At 42.0% G+C, this 17,889-nt stretch overlaps 1 protein-coding gene across 2 annotated transcripts in view; it reads right to left on the reverse strand.

Moving 5' to 3' along the window:
- Nucleotides 1-12,161: 12,161 nt before the first annotated feature.
- Nucleotides 12,162-17,889, reverse strand: part of GRM5 (glutamate metabotropic receptor 5) — a 315,016-nt gene continuing 309,288 nt past the window's right edge. For both annotated transcript variants that reach the window (XM_077842228.1, XM_077842219.1), the window contains one exon: nucleotides 12,162-12,987. In XM_077842228.1, coding sequence (XP_077698354.1) covers nucleotides 12,162-12,987 — 826 coding nt within the window. The remainder of the gene's footprint in view (nucleotides 12,988-17,889) is intronic.

The following is a 17,889-nucleotide window of genomic DNA, read 5'->3' on the forward strand; positions in this document are numbered from 1 at the left end:
AGGAGCCAACTAGGGGGGGCGCTTTTCTTGAACTGCTGCTCACAAACCGGGTAGAATTAGTGGGGGGAAGCAAAAGTGGACGGGAATCTGGGAGGCAGTGACCATGAGTTGGTTGAGTTCAGGATCCTGACACAGGGAAGAAAGGTAAGCAGCAGGATACGGACCCTGGACTTCAGGAAAGCAGACTTCGACTCCCTCAGGGAAGGGATGGCCAGGATCCCCTGGGGGACTAACTTGAAGGGGAAAGGAGTCCAGGAGAGCTGGCTGTATTTCAAGGAATCCCTGTTGAGGTTACAGGGACAAACCATCCCAATGAGTCGAAAGAATAGTAAATATGGCAGGCGACCAGCTTGGCTTAACGGTGAAATCCTAGCGGATCTTAAACATAAAAAAGAAGCTTACAAGAAGTGGAAGGTTGGACATATGACCAGGGAAGAGTATAAAAATATTGCTCAGGCATGTAGGAATGAAATCAGGAGGGCCAAATCGCACCTGGAGCTGCAGCTAGCGAGAGATGTCAAGAGTAACAAGAAGGGTTTCTTCAGGTATGTTGGCAACAAGAAGAAAGCCAAGGAAAGTGTGGGCCCCTTACTGAATGAGGGAGGCAACCTAGTGACAGAGGATGTGGAAAAAGCTAATGTACTCAATGCTTTTTTTGCCTCTGTTTTCACTAACAAGGTCAGCTCCCAGACTGCTATGCTGGGCATCACAAAATGGGGAAGAGATGGCCAGCCCTCTGTGGAGATAGAGGTGGTTAGGGACTATTTAGAAAAGCTGGACGTGCACAAGTCCATGGGGCCGGACGAGTTGCATCCGAGAGTGCTGAAGGAATTGGCGGCTGTGATTGCAGAGCCATTGGCCATTATCTTTGAAAACTCGTGGCGAACCGGGGAAGTCCCGGATGACTGGAAAAAGGCTAATGTAGTGCCAATCTTTAAAAAAGGGATGAAGGAGGATCCTGGGAACTACAGGCCAGTCAGCCTCACCTCAGTCCCTGGAAAAATCATGGAGCAGGTCCTCAAAGAATCAATCTTGAAGTACTTGCATGAGAGGAAAGTGATCAGGAACAGCCAGCATGGATTCACCAAGGGAAGGTCATGCCTGACTAATCTAATCGCCTTTTATCATGAGATTACTGGTTCTGTGGATGAAGGGAAAACAGTGGATGTATTGTTTCTTGACTTTAGCAAAGCTTTTGACACGGTCTCCCACAGTATTCTTGTCAGCAAGTTAAAGAAGTATGGGCTGGATGAATGCACTATAGGGTGGGTAGAAAGCTGGCTAGATTGTCGGGCTCAACGGGTAGTGATCAATGGCTCCATGTCTAGTTGGCAGCCGGTGTCAAGTGGAGTGCCCCAGGGATCGGTCCTGGGGCCGGTTTTGTTCAATATCTTCATAAATGATCTGGAGGATGGTGTGGATTGCACTCTCAGCAAATTTGCGGATGATACTAAACTGGGAGGAGTGGTAGATACGCTGGAGGGGAGGGATAGGATACAGAAGGACCTAGACAAATTGGACGATTGGGCCAAAAGAAATCTGATGAGGTTCAATAAGGATAAGTGCAGGGTCCTGCACTTAGGACGGAAGAATCCAATGCACCGCTACAGACTAGGGACCGAATGGCTAGGCAGCAGTTCTGCGGAAAAGGACCTAGGGGTGACAGTGGACGAGAAGCTGGATATGAGTCAACAGTGTGCCCTTGTTGCCAAGAAGGCCAATGGCATTTTGGGATGTATAAGTAGGGGCATAGCGAGCAGATCGAGGGACGTGATCGTCCCCCTCTATTCGACATTGGTGAGGCCTCATCTGGAGTACTGTGTCCAGTTTTGGGCCCCACACTACAAGAAGGATGTGGATAAATTGGAGAGAGTCCAGCGAAGGGCAACAAAAATGATTAGGGGTCTAGAACACATGACTTATGAGGAGAGGCTGAGGGAGCTGGGATTGTTTAGCCTGCAGAAGAGAAGAATGAGGGGGGATTTGATAGCTGCTTTCAACTACCTGAAAGGGGGTTCCAAAGAGGATGGCTCTAGACTGTTCTCAATGGTAGCAGATGACAGAACGAGGAGTAATGGTCTCAAGTTGCAGTGGGGGAGGTTTAGATTGGATATTAGGAAAAACTTTTTCACTAAGAGGGTGGTGAAACACTGGAATGCGTTGCCTAGGGAGGTGGTGGAATCTCCTTCCTTGGAAGTTTTTAAGGTCAGGCTTGACAAAGCCCTGGCTGGGATGATTTAACTGGGAATTGGTCCTGCTTCGAGCAGGGGGTTGGACTAGATGACCTTCAGGGGTCCCTTCCAACCCTGATATTCTATGATTCTATGATTCTATTCATATAATCCATTGCAGCAGAGTTTGAATTTTCTGCACAACCTTACGGGCTTTGTTGATCTTTGCTTTGGAGCTCAATGTGCCTTGAAGGTACTACAGCTAGTTTTGCTCAGTAGTAAGAAATACATCCACCATTGGACTAAATTCAAGCTTTACATTAGTAAAGAACCGATAGAGAGCTCAGATAATTGATTTCTATGAGTATTTATAATAGAATGTTGACTCCCTCGTAGCCATGATCCGTTCTGGTCCTGTGGAGGCTCAGTATAGACGAGGGAAGTCTAATTCATTGAAGCAACATGTGTATTAACTGGGTTGCCACTGTGCTTTCCCCCCATCTGAACAGATGCTTGGAATAGCAGCACAGCCATGATGCATAGTATCTTGTAACAAAGTGAAGTCATAATTCCAACTGCCTCCCAGTGCTCGTTTGAAGGCAGTGGGAGTGATTTGTAAGTAACCTTGGCACAAACCAAGAGACTCCATCGGTCTGTTTTAAGATGGAGCTTGGTGGCGCCTGCCATTTGGCTCAAAAGCATTTCAACAGATGGTACTCACATATGGGTGAGGTTTGACACCGTTAAAAAATCTTTAGCAAGCTGTACTAAGCCAGATATGTCAGGCTGAAAGAAGTCCTTTTATTTTAAACATTGCTGCTCTAACTTGTGGGCAACATTTTATATGGCAATTGCATAATTATCCAGTGCCTCTTTAGCCAGTCTACAGCAGTGAAAATATCATGCAAGCCAACAGAGCAAGGTACTCTAGGAGGAAATGCAGTCAGTTTACACTGAACACAATCCTTGACAGATTTCTCTTTGGGTTTCCATATGGCTATGGCATGGAAATCAGTCTCCTCTAGGGTAGTTAATGAGCTCCCCTCTGCTGTTGACAGCTCCTCCATCTGCATTCTGCTTGATCTCCGTGCAGCCTTCAATGCTATTGACTATTTCATTTTATGTGAGCCTCCAGAGTAGCGCAGGCATCTCTGGCTGCCTCCTTTCATGGTTCCACTCTTATATAACAGATCATTCCCTAAGTCTGGCAATAGCTTTTCCTTTCCACCTCTTCTTAACAGCATCTCAAGATTCTATTTTTGGCTCTCTTTTTTTTCTATCTCCCTTCTCCTTCTGAGTCAATTTATCTCAGCTTTTACTCTTCAAGTGCTACTTTTAGGCTGTATATCTGAACTGTCATCTCTTTTCACCGGTTTTATGACTTCTGCTTTGACATCTCCCCTCTGCCTATCCTGATGGGCTGACATTTCATTTATAGGCTTATTATCTCAATTTTATAGATGAGGATAGAGATTAAAAAACTTCCCCAAGTTAGCACAGGGATTTTGTGGCAGAACTGGGAACTTAACCTTCATCTCTTGAGTCCCAGAGTCCAGAACCTTAACCACAAGGTCATTTGGCTTGTGTGATTTTTTGGTTTGCTTGTGGTGTCACACAAATGGCTAGAATGCAGAAGCTATTCTCCATCTCTGGTATCTCCTTCCTTGGCTCAGAAATTCTTCTATTTGTCTCCAGAGACTTGACCCTGAACTGTTCTTCATTGGTGTGTCTCCCAATCATAAGTTTGGAATATTGTCGACACAGTCCAATGCCTGGACGCCATTTCCAGCACTGTTTATATCTGTGTCTGTGGCTTCCCCAAATCCTAGATCTTCAGGTGTCAGCATGTGCAGAATGCTGCTTGCAGCTCTTCATGTGTACCAAGGAGTGTGACCACATCACCCATGTCTTCAAACACCTCGACAAGATTCCTGTTAATTTCAGGATACAATTAAAAAATTCTCTCCTTCTCAGAACACTCCATGGTCTTACTCCAAGCCAATGTCTGGAGCATGTCTGTCTCTACTTCTCTCCCTGGTCTCTTTGCATATAGCAGCTACCCCCCTCTCTGTTCTCTCCAACAATCTCATCATATTCCTGCCATCTGAAACAGCTGCCTTCTATCCAGCTGCTTAATTGGCACTCCATCTCTCTTCAAATCTTTGACATCCCTCTCCGGCATTGCCTATGTCATTTAAGTTCTCTAATCCTCTGTTATTAACCCATTCAATGAATGCTTTAATTTGTGTCTCATAGTGCAGTTTTACACTACGGCTCTGTGCAACTTACTTATTCCATATATGCAACACAAATACAGCAGGCCCCACAGCAGCAGCAGTTTCATGGAGACACCTTGGAACTCATTTCTGCTGCACTGGCTGAGTAACTCCCCCTAGCAGCCTTGCTGGCACTCTCTGGTGAACAGAATGGCCTCAGAGACTGAATTTGCCCTTCATCCCTTGAGGCAGTTCCTGCAGATCCAATCTGAGTGAGCACTGGCACGATAGGGTCGGGGAGCTTGCTGCCTTTCTTATAGCAAAGTTGTTGGATGCCCATCACCTGTGGTGCTTCCTTCCTGTTGGCAGCTCCAGACTCAACTACAGTCCCTAGTTCCCTCCAGAGAGCAGACCTGCTGGCCTGTGTCTGAAAAGAACTGGCAATACTTACTAGTGAAACAGTGGGCTCCTTTCATCGTTGTTTAAGGAAGCCATGTGGTACGGTAGTCAGCAAGTTACCGAGAAGCGTGGGGCTCGAGTGTTTGAAGCTAAGTGGAACTCTGAGTTACTGTGTGATATTGAGCAAGAAACCTGACCCTCTTGGACTGCTAGAAAATTGGATAAAATACAGGACCTCACTAAAAACCAGATGCTGCTTACAAATTTAACTTCTCTGGATAAATGTAAATACATCACTAAAGTCTTCAGCTATTGGAAAGAACCAAGCCTAATTCTGATGCCATGACTAATACACAATGCACTCCACTGTGGTTTCATCACAAGTCCCTCACAAGAGGAGGCATGTTGTTGCCCGGTCCTGGAGAAGACCTGAAGGCAGTTGGACCCAGATCCTCAAAAGGTTTTTAGATGCCTTGAAACCAATGGGAGTTAGGTGCCTAAATGACTTTTAAGATCTGGGCCATGGTAACTCTGAGATTCACCATCTGTGTTCCAGGTTCCTCTTTACTCTGTGGGGAAGTACCAAACACCAGGTCTGAGGTGTTTGGGGAAGGGGGAGCCAAGACTCCACCCACTTTTGCCCTGATTTGTCTACTTATGCAGCACCTGTCCCGGGGGCCACTTTCCCCCTTACACTGTTCCTGTGATCCAGGTAGTGGGAATTAGTGCACTTTGCACCCTCTTACTCCCTTGTGGTGCCACACAATATTTCTATGAGCTCCATGTAAGGGCGGTGAACTCTGATATTGTTATGATTAGAATAACTACAGGATTCAAGTTAGTGAAGTCATTTACTAGCCTCTCTAGTGGGGCACCTGGTTAATACTAGTGTCAAATCAGGAGCAGAAAAGCTGTTAGTAGGAGATTGCCATCAGAAGGAGGTAGGTTTTCTTTTGCCAAGAGGACAGTAAGCCAGTGTTCCACAGAACGTGCATCTACCAGACATTATAGCAAACAAATATAACTCAGTGAAATAACCCATTGTGTTTAAAACGTGCATACCTTCAACTGCATGGGGCTGACTTGGCTAAAATTTCTCCTGCTTTTTTAAACAACTGTCAATTTAAAATGTAACAGTGTATTTTTCTGGAAGCAATTTCTCCCTGCAGTGGAATTGCTTACTTTGAGATCTGAATTTTTTGAGCTGAACAAAGGCACAAAGGACAGCTGGGTGATTTTTAACGGGAGTTGGAGGCATGCCCTTCGTGCCATTGAATGCCCTCCCTTTCAACCTTAAGTAGCAAAGAGAAAACTCCAATAGACTTTATGGGAACTTCTCCCAAAAATAATAGGCTTGATTCTCATCTCACTTAGGCCCTGCTCAGAAGAACGGGAGCCTACATTGTTTTGGTACCAATCTCCACTGTGCTCAGTGAAATTATTCCTGATTTGCACTGGTGTAACGGAGAGGGGAATTTTGGAATGGAGTGTGGAAGACTACTAAGAGGAAAGGGCTCTTTAGTCTAGCAGACAAAGGCATAATAAGATCAAGTGGCTGGAAGCTTAAGCTAGATACATTCAGGCTAGAGATAAGACAAAGCACAACTTTTTTAACAATGTGGGTAACTGCCCATTGGAACCAAGATCTGTGGTGGATTCTCCATCGCTGGAAGTCTTACATCAAGATTGGATGTCTTTCTAAAAGATATATTCAAGCTCAGACACAAAATGCAGGCTCAGTGGAGAAATTACTGGGTGAAATTTTATGGCTTGTGTTATGCAGAAGGTCAGTCTAGATGGTCATAGTGGTCTGTTCCGGCCTTAAAAATCTATGAATGAATCTATGGATCAGGGCCAACATTGCTAATTATAATTGGGATAATCCCACCCACCCTTGTGAATTATGCACGCTGTTGTGCATATGTGTGTGTGTGTGTTTATGGGGTGGGGAGGGGTTAGCTCTTTGCAGAATGTGGGCATTTGTATGACCATCAAACGGTTAGTATGCTGGCTCACTTGATCCACAGAAAAACATGTGAATAACATCTTATTAAAAAAATCAAAGTTTAAGTCATATCACAGGATTTTTTAATACTGTTCAAAAAGTACCTGACTCTACATAAACATCAACTATAACATGATGTAGACAACCGAGAAACAAGCAAATGTATTTTTAAATGCTAAAATAAATTACATTTATACAGGTAGACCGCAAAACCCAAAGCTGATAAAAATGTTAAATTTTATGAAAAATCTTTTTCAGTTCACATCAAAATAATTTTACATTCTCTATTGTTTTAATAGTATAAGCAGCAACATAAGAAAGGGACAAACACTCACAGAAGGTTTAAAACCAGATTTTCATAATAAGTTATTAACAAATAAAAATAATAATAATCATTACAAGCACTTGTAGCCCACACAAATCTTTTAGAATTGGCACCATCTCTCTAAAACATCTATATTCTATATAGAGTTCAAATTACAAATATCACCAGCAGCTGCCATTGAATCCTATCAGTACATATAATATACATAGTATATTTATTCCCATTTGGCAGATCAGAGTGACTCAGCTGTTTATTATTTAGAGTTTGCACTGTCGTTGCTCAGACAAGAGAAAACCAGCCACGTATGCCAAGTCATCAAGGAGATGAATTTCTTACTTATCTTTATGTTTCACTGATCTGTATTATTTAGTTATTTATTCTTTTCACAGTATAAAATTGTAAATGGCAACTACAGAGATTTCAACAGCTTACGTGTAATGATAAGCTGTAGCAAAAAAGTGACCTCGGGTAGTTCAGTCAAAGTTCCAAGATGTGTCGTACATACTGGGAGTGTAGCATACGACTCTTGGGGAAACGTTTTAATTCTTTTTCTGGGAATCAGGAAACAACAGTAAAGCCATGACCCGTTTCCTACTTACGGATAAATTATCCGCACAACCCTTGACATTTCCAACCACAATTTTATTTGTCTATAGGGATACCTGCTAGGTAAATGGTAAAGCAAATCCATGGGGAAGGTTCTAGCCACTGAACTAAAAGAGTTCTCTTAAGAATTAATCTAATCAACTATTTATGGTGTATGGATCAAGCAAAATCTTAAGAAATCTCTGTCCTCCTACCATCCCCTGATGGAATAAACAGTCAATGTCTACACTTCACTGTCCATGGCTAGACTCAGATCTCATTTACACTGATGTAAACCTGGAGTAAGACCTCAGTGGATTTCCACTGGTGTCTGTTGAGATAATGATCTAGCCATAATTACTCATCGCAAACACAGTAATCTGACTTCTCTCAGAAACTGGCATTTGTGATAAATCTTCCCCTATTTTCTCTCTTTCTGTCTGGTGGGGTCTGGCTGTAGTAATGAGCATAAAGATAATTTTCTCTGAGGCATCAACATTTGCACCTATGTTCTCTATCTAGTCCCTTTTGCTCTCTAGGTAAAGGTTCACAAATGTTTTCATGTGAACCACATGGTAATCCAGAGATTGTCTCATGGATCACCTTTCCTCCTGATCACACTCACATAGACGACCTCCCCTCCCATTTGTGATCACAAACATTCCTGTACCAACCATAGCAATTGCGTATCTGCCCAAGTAAGTTAAGGAAAGTATATAAGATATTTTTAGCTATCACTTAATGCTGTTTCACAGCAGGAAGTCAGAAGAAGGAGCCAGCACCATGTGATTAGCCAGGTCTTCAGGAGCCATGAGCAAGTGCTCTATGGACCATGATCTAGGAACCTCTGGTCTAAGATATCTATAGGAGGCCAATCGCCAAGTATCTTAGATATTTTTAGATGAGAAATAGGAGGGGATACATCTCCAAAGTCATACAATAAACAGCTAATTTTCAAATACAGTTCTGCCTCATTTTTTCTAGCACTTTACACAAATGCTTGTAACTGGGCTGCTGTAGTTGCTCACTTTATTTCAGAAGCATGGCTTCCAGAGAGAACTCAGACCTGCACTCTCCCAGGGCTGGCCTTCAGAACAAGTGTGGGGTTTTGGGGGTGTCTTCACTATCAAGAATGTTAGTGTTTTCCCTGCAGTGTAAACAATTTCCTTTCCAGCAGCAGAACTGGAAGGTAACCCATCATCTACTTGCATATTGTTTATTCATACTGTGAGGTCTTCCAGGTGGGAACCTTGTCTTCACATCTCCCTGTAAAGAATCTAGTACACTAGTGGTGCAAGGAAAATAATTATTAGAACCTCCAATTTCTCTCCCTTCCTCCACCAAATCCTCTGGACTCTTGCTTGGGACCCTGCAGTTCCATAAAGCTGCCTCTGACTCTTCCAATGCTTAAGTCCTTTGTGTTGCTCCTCATTATTCCCACAAAACTTCTCCTATCTCTATAAAATTCAAGTAAATCCAAGGACCAGCCTGCCCAACAAAATGTGTTCTGCCATCCCATGCCTAGTACTAATAACAAGCTATTCTTCATTGCTGATTAGATATCAAAGTCTTGGAAGTCAAACAGAGAAGAAAAGTACTATCTCAACAGGGCCAGTCTTGCATTCCTTGAGCATGCAGAACTTCCTCTACAGCAAACAGGAGTACAAGGAAAGTGAATCCTTAGTGACAAAAGCAAAGAGTGTTTAAAAGATGGCTAGTATAATGTTAGGGTCCTAATCAACCAACAGATGGAAGTGGTAGCCAACCATTAAACTGAGGGATGAATGCATTATTGGCAATATAAAAAAGATGATTAAACTCTGAACAGCAACAGTGGCCAGTTAGACTGAATGATTCTTCAGAATTATGACCTAGGAGCTGTGTAACAGTGAATGCATTAGTTATATTGTATCATGATTTGATAGCCTTCCCCTCTTACTCCTTCTTTTTTCTTAAAGAAGATTGATTAACAACACATTTTAAGGGACCACTTGTACAATCCTTACTCAGACTGGTAATCACTTACTCATGCAAGCAATCCCACTGAGGGATAATTGTGTAAGTACCTGCCAGCATGAGAAAGGAGGCTACACAACTGACACATTTGTTTAAGGAGTGGCGGGGTATGGGGAGGGAAAAAAGTGAGAAGAGGGGAGGGGAAAGGAGGGAGGGGCACTTAATATATAATATAATAATACAGTCCCTTTGAAAACCACCCACCTAAACTATCCACCCTCCTAAACTATCCACGAATGAAAGCAGCTCTGTGTTAAAGGAAAACATATACAGTACCTTGCAAATTTTCCATGTACAATATTTCAGATAGTTTCATAGAGGTTTAGAGTCCCTACTAAGAACATATATATTGTGTTCCTGATTTGAAATGCCCATTTTTCCAGATGGACCAAGAAAAGTTAAAAGGTCTGTGTCTCATAAGACACAGGCAGTTAATTAAATAAAGAATTACTATTCCTTGAGCAAAATGTACTGGATCAGGTTTAGGGGAGGGTGTTATTTTATAGTTGTATCATTCAGATATTTTGTTAAAAAAATTAATTGAATGGAGAATTGGGATGTATGGTATAAAATCATGGCAGAGCTAACTTAACAATAGTATAGTAATACTCTTTGCTGAAATGAACAAATGTGCTTTCACTTTTTAATCATATGAAATTTTTCTGTTTTAAAATGCCTGAAAAAAAACCATTTTGATTGAAAAGTATTTGCAGAGCTGCAAAGAAATAAGATTAGTGAGTTTAAAAAATAATACACAGCAGCCTTATTCCGAGGCTCCCTTCCATAAGGCTATCTTCTATATAAGGCTGCATCAACTTGACTTTGAATTACAGTAAATCACCCACCCCTTCATACTATCCTTATTTATAAGAAAAAAACCACAAAATTTTGGCACCTGAGGATAGCTGTGTCATTGTGGGAGGGAAGGGAGAAAGCAAATTATACTGGGCATTGTTTACACATAGCTATCAAAAATTATGTTGCTTCTATTCAAATTTTAAATCTCTTCCTGCATGTATTTAAAAATGCCATGACAGCATGAAGTGTACTAAACTGTACTAGTAGATATTTTGATACAGGAAAAAAATGTCAATAATTCCCTCGCCTCTTCTATGAGCTGCTAAGAAACAAAGAAAGACTCTGTTAGTTTGTATTTCATTAGGTCCCCCTTGTTTGAACATATACTCTGTATTGCTTTGAAAATCTTCTTTTGTCACAGTTCATAGCTGCAATGCATCTGCAGTTAACTAGAGTTAAAATCGTTGCTTATTGAAGAGTAGCTAAACCACCTCTAAGCCACAGGGTTTTTTTCATAAATGAATTATGATCATGACAATCCTTCCATTGATAGTATTCCTTCATTATAATCCAGACTGCTTTCTCAGTATTCTACCTTTATAAAAACTGAGAAAACCCATAGAGTGTTTACCTGTTCCTTAAAAGCAAAGGATATGGGAGCCTGAATAAGCATGGTATTTTAACTGGCAATATTACCATAAGAATGACCATAAAAATGTGCTAATTTCACAAGGGAATGCAGCTATGCTATAGCTCAATAATACTGCTAGAAACAGAATATTCTCCTCAACACTTGTCCTGATAAGGGAATTACAAAACAGTACTCCAGAAAATATTTTTTTGCTACTCCATCATTGGCTGGCAACGTGGTGAAAGAGTCAGGAAATCATCCTCACATTTTGTTGCTATGAAGGTGTATCCAATGTGAATAAATTGAACTTTTAATACTTATAGAAGAGAATTTCATAAACAAATCTGTAGGTTGAGAAGTCACTTGTAAAGCCCTCCATATTGCAGTCACACATTGCAAAGCCGCAGTTTATTGTTATCTACACGTAGCGTATCACCAGCATGATACGCTTCAGCAAGAGTTTGGTCGTTATGAAGCATACGTTACTGCTTTTTGAGATCTTCCTAGAAAAAAAAAGAGCCTGACACATTGGTGCCAGGTTTTGAGTCTGTTAGAAAATGTACATTCAATGTTTGGTCTTCTATTCTTGATAATAGATCAAGGTTCACTTCTGGGTAAGGAATCGGAGTAAATAAAGAAAACATTGTACAGTCGCTTACAGTCTACTTTTTTCATATATTGTACACACAGTTCATTGTTATACTAAAGCAAAGCACTTGGTATGTAACTGATTTAACAGACTCCTTATAAGCCCTCAAAAATAGATGCAGTGTTTCTTAAAAGCCCATGTTTTGTAAGGCCACGAAAATCTGCTCAAAGTTTTGTTTCTTTAACACAGCATAATTAATCCGATGTTTCCATTTATCGAATAATTCTCTATTGCCCCCTCCGTTCTTTACATGATGACCCAATGCCTATCACTGTATCTGTGTAAACACTGGAGATCTTGAAGGCTTGGCTGTCCCCGCTCTACCTGCTTGTAGCTGTCGAGATCCAATGGTGTCTTGAACTACATTCACAATGAAGAAGAACTTTGAGAGTAATCTCTTATGATAAGCTTGTCATACTTCGGGGAGGATGGGATACAAAGAGCTGATTCTGACACTGGAGAGCCGGGAGATGTGCTCCCAGAATCAATGGAGTCTCTAAAAGGTGAGGGAGGAGTTAAAGCCACCAACTCCTCAAGATCTTGCTTCACCGCTGGTGCCTCCGAAGTACCTTCTTTGATGCTGCCACATGAAGGTTTCCTAGCAGACTGCGATGCACCATTGACTTCAATGGCAGGGAGCGGCTGGATCTCTGCAAAAGTGGTCATTGTTGTAGGAAGCTGGATCTCTCTTGGGATCAGGTAGGAAGAGCAGAGAGGAGTGGCCACCATTGCCCCCGGTGTGGCTGTTGAAAGCATCATAGAGTTCAGCTCGCTGATGTTGGCTGTGAAGCGTGTGACCACACTGCTGATTTGCTCCATCAGAGAGCCTTGGGAGGAACTGCTTCGCTGGGCACGTTCTGTCTGGGATATGGGGACATCATCATCTGTTCGGCTAATGGAGGCAGTCCTGTGGCTCACCGTGCTGATAGGCGAGGGGGTCTGTGGCTGGAACTGAGCTGGGTATTGCTCCTCTGCTTCTGAGACGTCATAAAGCATTTTGGCACTGGTCTCTGGAAACGTGGCACTGCTGCTGTGTCGGCTACTGTCTGTGCTCTTCGAAAAGGGCTTGATCACGGCGGTTTGATTAGGGTTCTCCTTTTTGTTGATGTGGACTGAGAGCCTTTGCCAGAGGTGCGCTCCCCTGCTGCGGCTCTTCTCATTCTGGGCCCATGTGACCGATTTTCCATTAGAGCTGCGAATGAAAATGAGAGAAGATGCTGGCTTACATTTAGCTTTTAATTGTAATGACTCACTTTAACTAGCTCGTTAAATCACGAACAGGGACAGCTGACATTCTGGCACGTATACGTCAGACGCGTTGTAAAGCTGATGGTAAAAACAATATATTCTGCTACGAAAAAGAACAAGCACGGATGCATGCACCAGTTAAGCAGAGGTTACAAGTGGCAACCTGCTACGAGGATGCTCGTCTTGCAATGATTACAATAACTTGGTGAATTAACTTCCCACAACAAATAAATTCTCATTACTTCTTTCGTATTAGGGGTACAAAGTGACTCTTCAGTGTATTAATCTCAGGTAATCCCAGGCTAGGAAAACAAGATCATACTGCTTGGCAAGTTAGGGCAGCCACAATCTGGCCTGGTCAAGTGAAATTTGATTATATACTGCTTTCTGGAGAAGCTGCTGACTTGTATTTAAAAATCCCAGTGGCATTACCTGCCCAGCTTGTCTGAGCAGAGGCTGAAAATAACAACTGGTCTCTTGCCTTGTAAACATCACTGAAGAACAGGAGAAATGAAGTTGTGCCAGCCTGGCCCTGATACTTGTCTTATAGACATTTGTGTAATAACAGTGTGGCAATTTTCCCTTACAGCTCACCTCGGTCTCAGAACAAAACTCACAAATGGATCATGATGCATCCGCTCTGGAGGCATCAAAGCAGTGACATCAGCAGGAGACTGAGACTGGTGGGCAGTTTTCATTTTCAGGCTTGGGTCAGGTATGTCACTCAGTTAATGCACCCAGGATTTTTAATTGCAGGTCAGCTCAGAGCAGGAGATTGTCCTTGAGGGAAGTAAGTGACCCACAAACTGTACAAGGGCCATTTTTCTGGCCCAATGGCAGGATGAGTTTTCAGACAGTGAGAAACAGTGGCAACATCTTGCTTTCCCCTCCTCCAAAACTGATCTCCTTTCAGGCCCTCATCATAGAGACATCTCCCCTTACTGTTTGCTCAGAGCCTCCCCAGCACCAGTACATCCCCCTATAAGAGTGAGCAGGTTCCAGATCTCTCTCACACACAGTACGCAACTGCTCCTTTCACCTCTTCCCCCCTCTGTCAGATTGGCCATGGGCGTGTGCCTGGGCATGCCCATAAAACTGCCATACATTCACCTGTGGCTCTTAGGATTAAAAAAAGACCATGAGCAGTGGCAATATTTCTCCAGAAAAACAGAATGTGACTAAGAAATGATGTCCACAATAAAAACATAGGTCCATACATACAAAATTACATACAGGCATGATTTATATACAAAATAACGGATTTTTTTAACAAGTTATTTTGGCTTCCAAAATATTTGCAACAACCATTTATAGTTTTGGAAAGACAAGCAAATTTGAGATCCTGGTTGTGCTAGAACAAATTATCTTAAACAATGTGTATTAAAGCTGGAAGTGACTACACTTCAACTTTTTAGTTTGTTATGAAATAGTTTGCAGTACTAGAACAATGGGAATTTTGTATAGAGCTTCATAGGGTGCTTGCAGTTTGCAGGGAGTTGCTATTGATTCAGAGTAACAGCCGTGTTAGTCTGTATTCGCAAAAAGAAGAGGAGTCCTTGTGGCACCTTAGAGACTAACCAATTTATTTGAGCATGAGCTTTCATGAGCTTTCTGTAGCTCACGAAAGCTCATGCTCAAATAAATTGGTTAGTCTCTAAGGTGCCACAAGGACTCCTCTTCTTTTTGCTATTGATTCACTGTCTCTTCCAGGGATCTAAAAAAACCTCCCAGAGAGTGTGAACAAAAGAACTCCTTCTGGTCGATTCATCTCTATGGTTACGATATATGGAGATACAGTCGATCATGTAACATGAGACACTGTGACACCTTTTTTTTTTTTTTTTTTTTTATACAAACAAACAAACTCTAACAGACGAACACAACCTAAACCTCTAGGGTATTAGCTGTTTGGAAGCAAATTAAGGCTAGGCTGTCCGATAACCTGTGTGGGTGCATAACTGCATAAGGGGGAATTATACTCCATTTCCACTCCTGCAAGCCCTCTTTGCACTCCTACACAGCTCACTGGACATCAGGCCTGCGCAAGGAAGTGGATGCTGTGCACCTAGAGGTCCCGAGTTCCTAGCAAGTGGGTGGGGAGTGAGTGGAGCTTTGGTTCTCTCCCCCACCACCCTCCGCACGCAAGCCAGAAGAGCTGTGCTTCCATGGGGCGGGGGCAGGAGGCTAGTAATGTGCGACTAGAATAGATCAGCAGCAAATCACTAGCCCCTTGAAGGAAGGAGGGAACAGGGAAGGACTCATGTTTACCTAATGTATGGTTCCATCCCTCTGCTGCGCCAGGGGTGACACACCAATGTGCGGCCCCTTAAACAGGGCAAGAAGAAACAGCCCATTCTTATCCTTAGCTTTGATCCATTCTACTCTTCACTGTTCTGTCATTCTGATTCATAACTAGCGCCTGCTCCTTTAAGCCAAAGGGCCTGACATGATTCCTATTCACTAACAGCCAGATGCCGGACCAGCCCTATGTGGTTGTGAAGGGACATAAAGAGAAAGCAATAGGAGTAATATCCCCCCCCATCTACCTGCATGGCCTCTTGGGTTACTGTACTTGTACCAGGTGCAAGTAGACTTCTTGAGCCCTGCACCTCTGTGACCAGTTAGTAGAGAAGCTGACAGTCTTGAATGAGAGGGGTGGGGGTGGGAGTGAAGAGCTGAGCCAGCACGAGGAGGAGAGAAACTGGGAGAAGTAATTTTCACCTGGGAGAGCCTCAGCAGTAAATTAACTCTTTCATGGAGCAGCTGTGACTCCCTTGTGTTCCAATTCCTTCTGTGGGCCAGCCTGATGGATGCAGCTGTGCACTGCCCCTCACACAGCATTAGAGGTAAGGGCTCAACCTAGCTGCATCTGTGGCTAAAAAAGGAACATTGGCTACTTATGGAATTTTCCTGAGGAATGACTGAATGGGTTGGCCCTTAACTATTTCAAGTCCCTTGTTATAACCAGCTGAATTTAGCATGCAACAAGTGAATAGCAATGTATCCATTAAAAAAAAAGCCCAGACATGAAAAGTCAACAACAGTACATTCAGCAATAATTAGAACATTAATTTCAGGCATCCAGCTTCTCTGTTATATCCTGCTGCTCCTAATTCCTATTCTATCACCTAATACAGTGTTAATAATGTCATAAGAAGAACTGATCTTGCTAATCTCTCTGTAAAAGTAATTTGATCTTATCTTTTGAGGGCTTTGTGATGTTTGGTAGGGCTGCACCTTGGATTGGGGAGTGGAGGGGAAGGATTCATTAAAGTATCACCTTTTCAATTCCTACTCCAACTACATAGTGCCAAGTTAACTAAATCACACCACAAAGTGCATGCTTTATAGAGAAATAAATAGATAAACACGGACAACATAGACCATGATGCCTGCTAATGGAATATCACAAACAGTTGTTTATATTTATTGGGCCGGACTATGCCATGTTCTGTTGAGTGATGGGAACCTTTTGGTCAGTGATATTCTAGATCAGGGATTCTTCTTACCAAGAAACTTTGCTTCCTCTCAGTTTCTCTCATGGGGACAGTATATTTACTCTTTTCAGCTTCCAAATGAATGCCAAAATGTCTTGTGGAGTACAGAATATATATTAATATGCTACTCTTGTCGTGCAAATCTTTTGGTTATGCTGTTCTTCGCTGGATGGGTCATTGATTATAATCCAGGGATGCAAACTTCAAGACAGTGCCAAACATACAACACACAATACAAATTGGGCCCCCCCCTTTTTTTTTTTTCAAAGAAAGGTCTTTAGTGGTGACACATTTTTGTGTTTTTTATTTCTTTTTTACAGGGTGGCTAACTTCAGTTTTATGTACTGGAAGATCTCCTCAAAACCTGTCACCTAAAAAAATTTATTCTCAGCCAGTTTGGCTTACAGTGACCTAACATGTACAAGAAATTTAAGGCTTTAAATGCAGCCTTTGAAGGCCCTAACATTCACATCTTCCCTCTACAAGTGTCCACATATTCTGGTAGAACAATAGCTTGTGTACATTCCTTATTCTCTTCCACTCTTTATTTTCTAATCTTCTAACTGGGCTTTCAATATTTTTTAATTTATGAACAGTAAACCAATGTCTTCAAGAAAGGAAAAAAAAAACAGAAATGAAGCCAACACAAATGAATGTTTTCCCCTCTATCTTTTCTCTTTACTAATTAGCAAGCAAATATTATTTTGCCCTTTGTTTTTGTTGATGTAACCGAAATTCTGCATTGTTTTGCTCCTTGTGTTTCTAGATATCTAAAAGAATGTGTAATGCTCTTTAGTCAGATGCCATTATAGAATTAGCAAAGGAAGCATGAAGGCAGTGACTGTGCTTTGCGGAGGGGATAAACGAGAAGGAAACATACTGAAAGTCACATAAACTGGAAACTCTCTATTAACTTTATAGCAAGATTGTCATTCCCATGGATTACTTGAGCTTGATATAAGTAATTTGGTGAAATGCTCTTAGTTGTACTATGTGAATATACTGTCTTCCTCTCTTATTAACAGTGGGTAATATATTGTACACCAGTGCAAGCTGAAAATAAGTCATTTATTTTCTTACTAACATCTGTTGGCTACAGTATGTAACTATACATAAAACCCATGGAATTCCATGTTTATGAGACAACCTAAAACAGAAAGCTACACATTTAAAACTATACATTTCTTGAAAGCAGAATAAAATGAAACTATATTTTTAAATGCTGCCTAAAACTGTACAGACCAGATTCAGTCCCCAGTTACACCGTTGAAAATCCGAAATTATGTTGCCGATTTCAGTGGTGTTATTCTGGATTTCTTATCCAAGTCTTGACAAAGTCGTGGTCTGCA

Source organism: Eretmochelys imbricata, chromosome 1 (genome assembly GCF_965152235.1).
Source record: "Eretmochelys imbricata isolate rEreImb1 chromosome 1, rEreImb1.hap1, whole genome shotgun sequence".
Classification (NCBI taxonomy): Eukaryota; Metazoa; Chordata; order Testudines; family Cheloniidae; genus Eretmochelys; species Eretmochelys imbricata.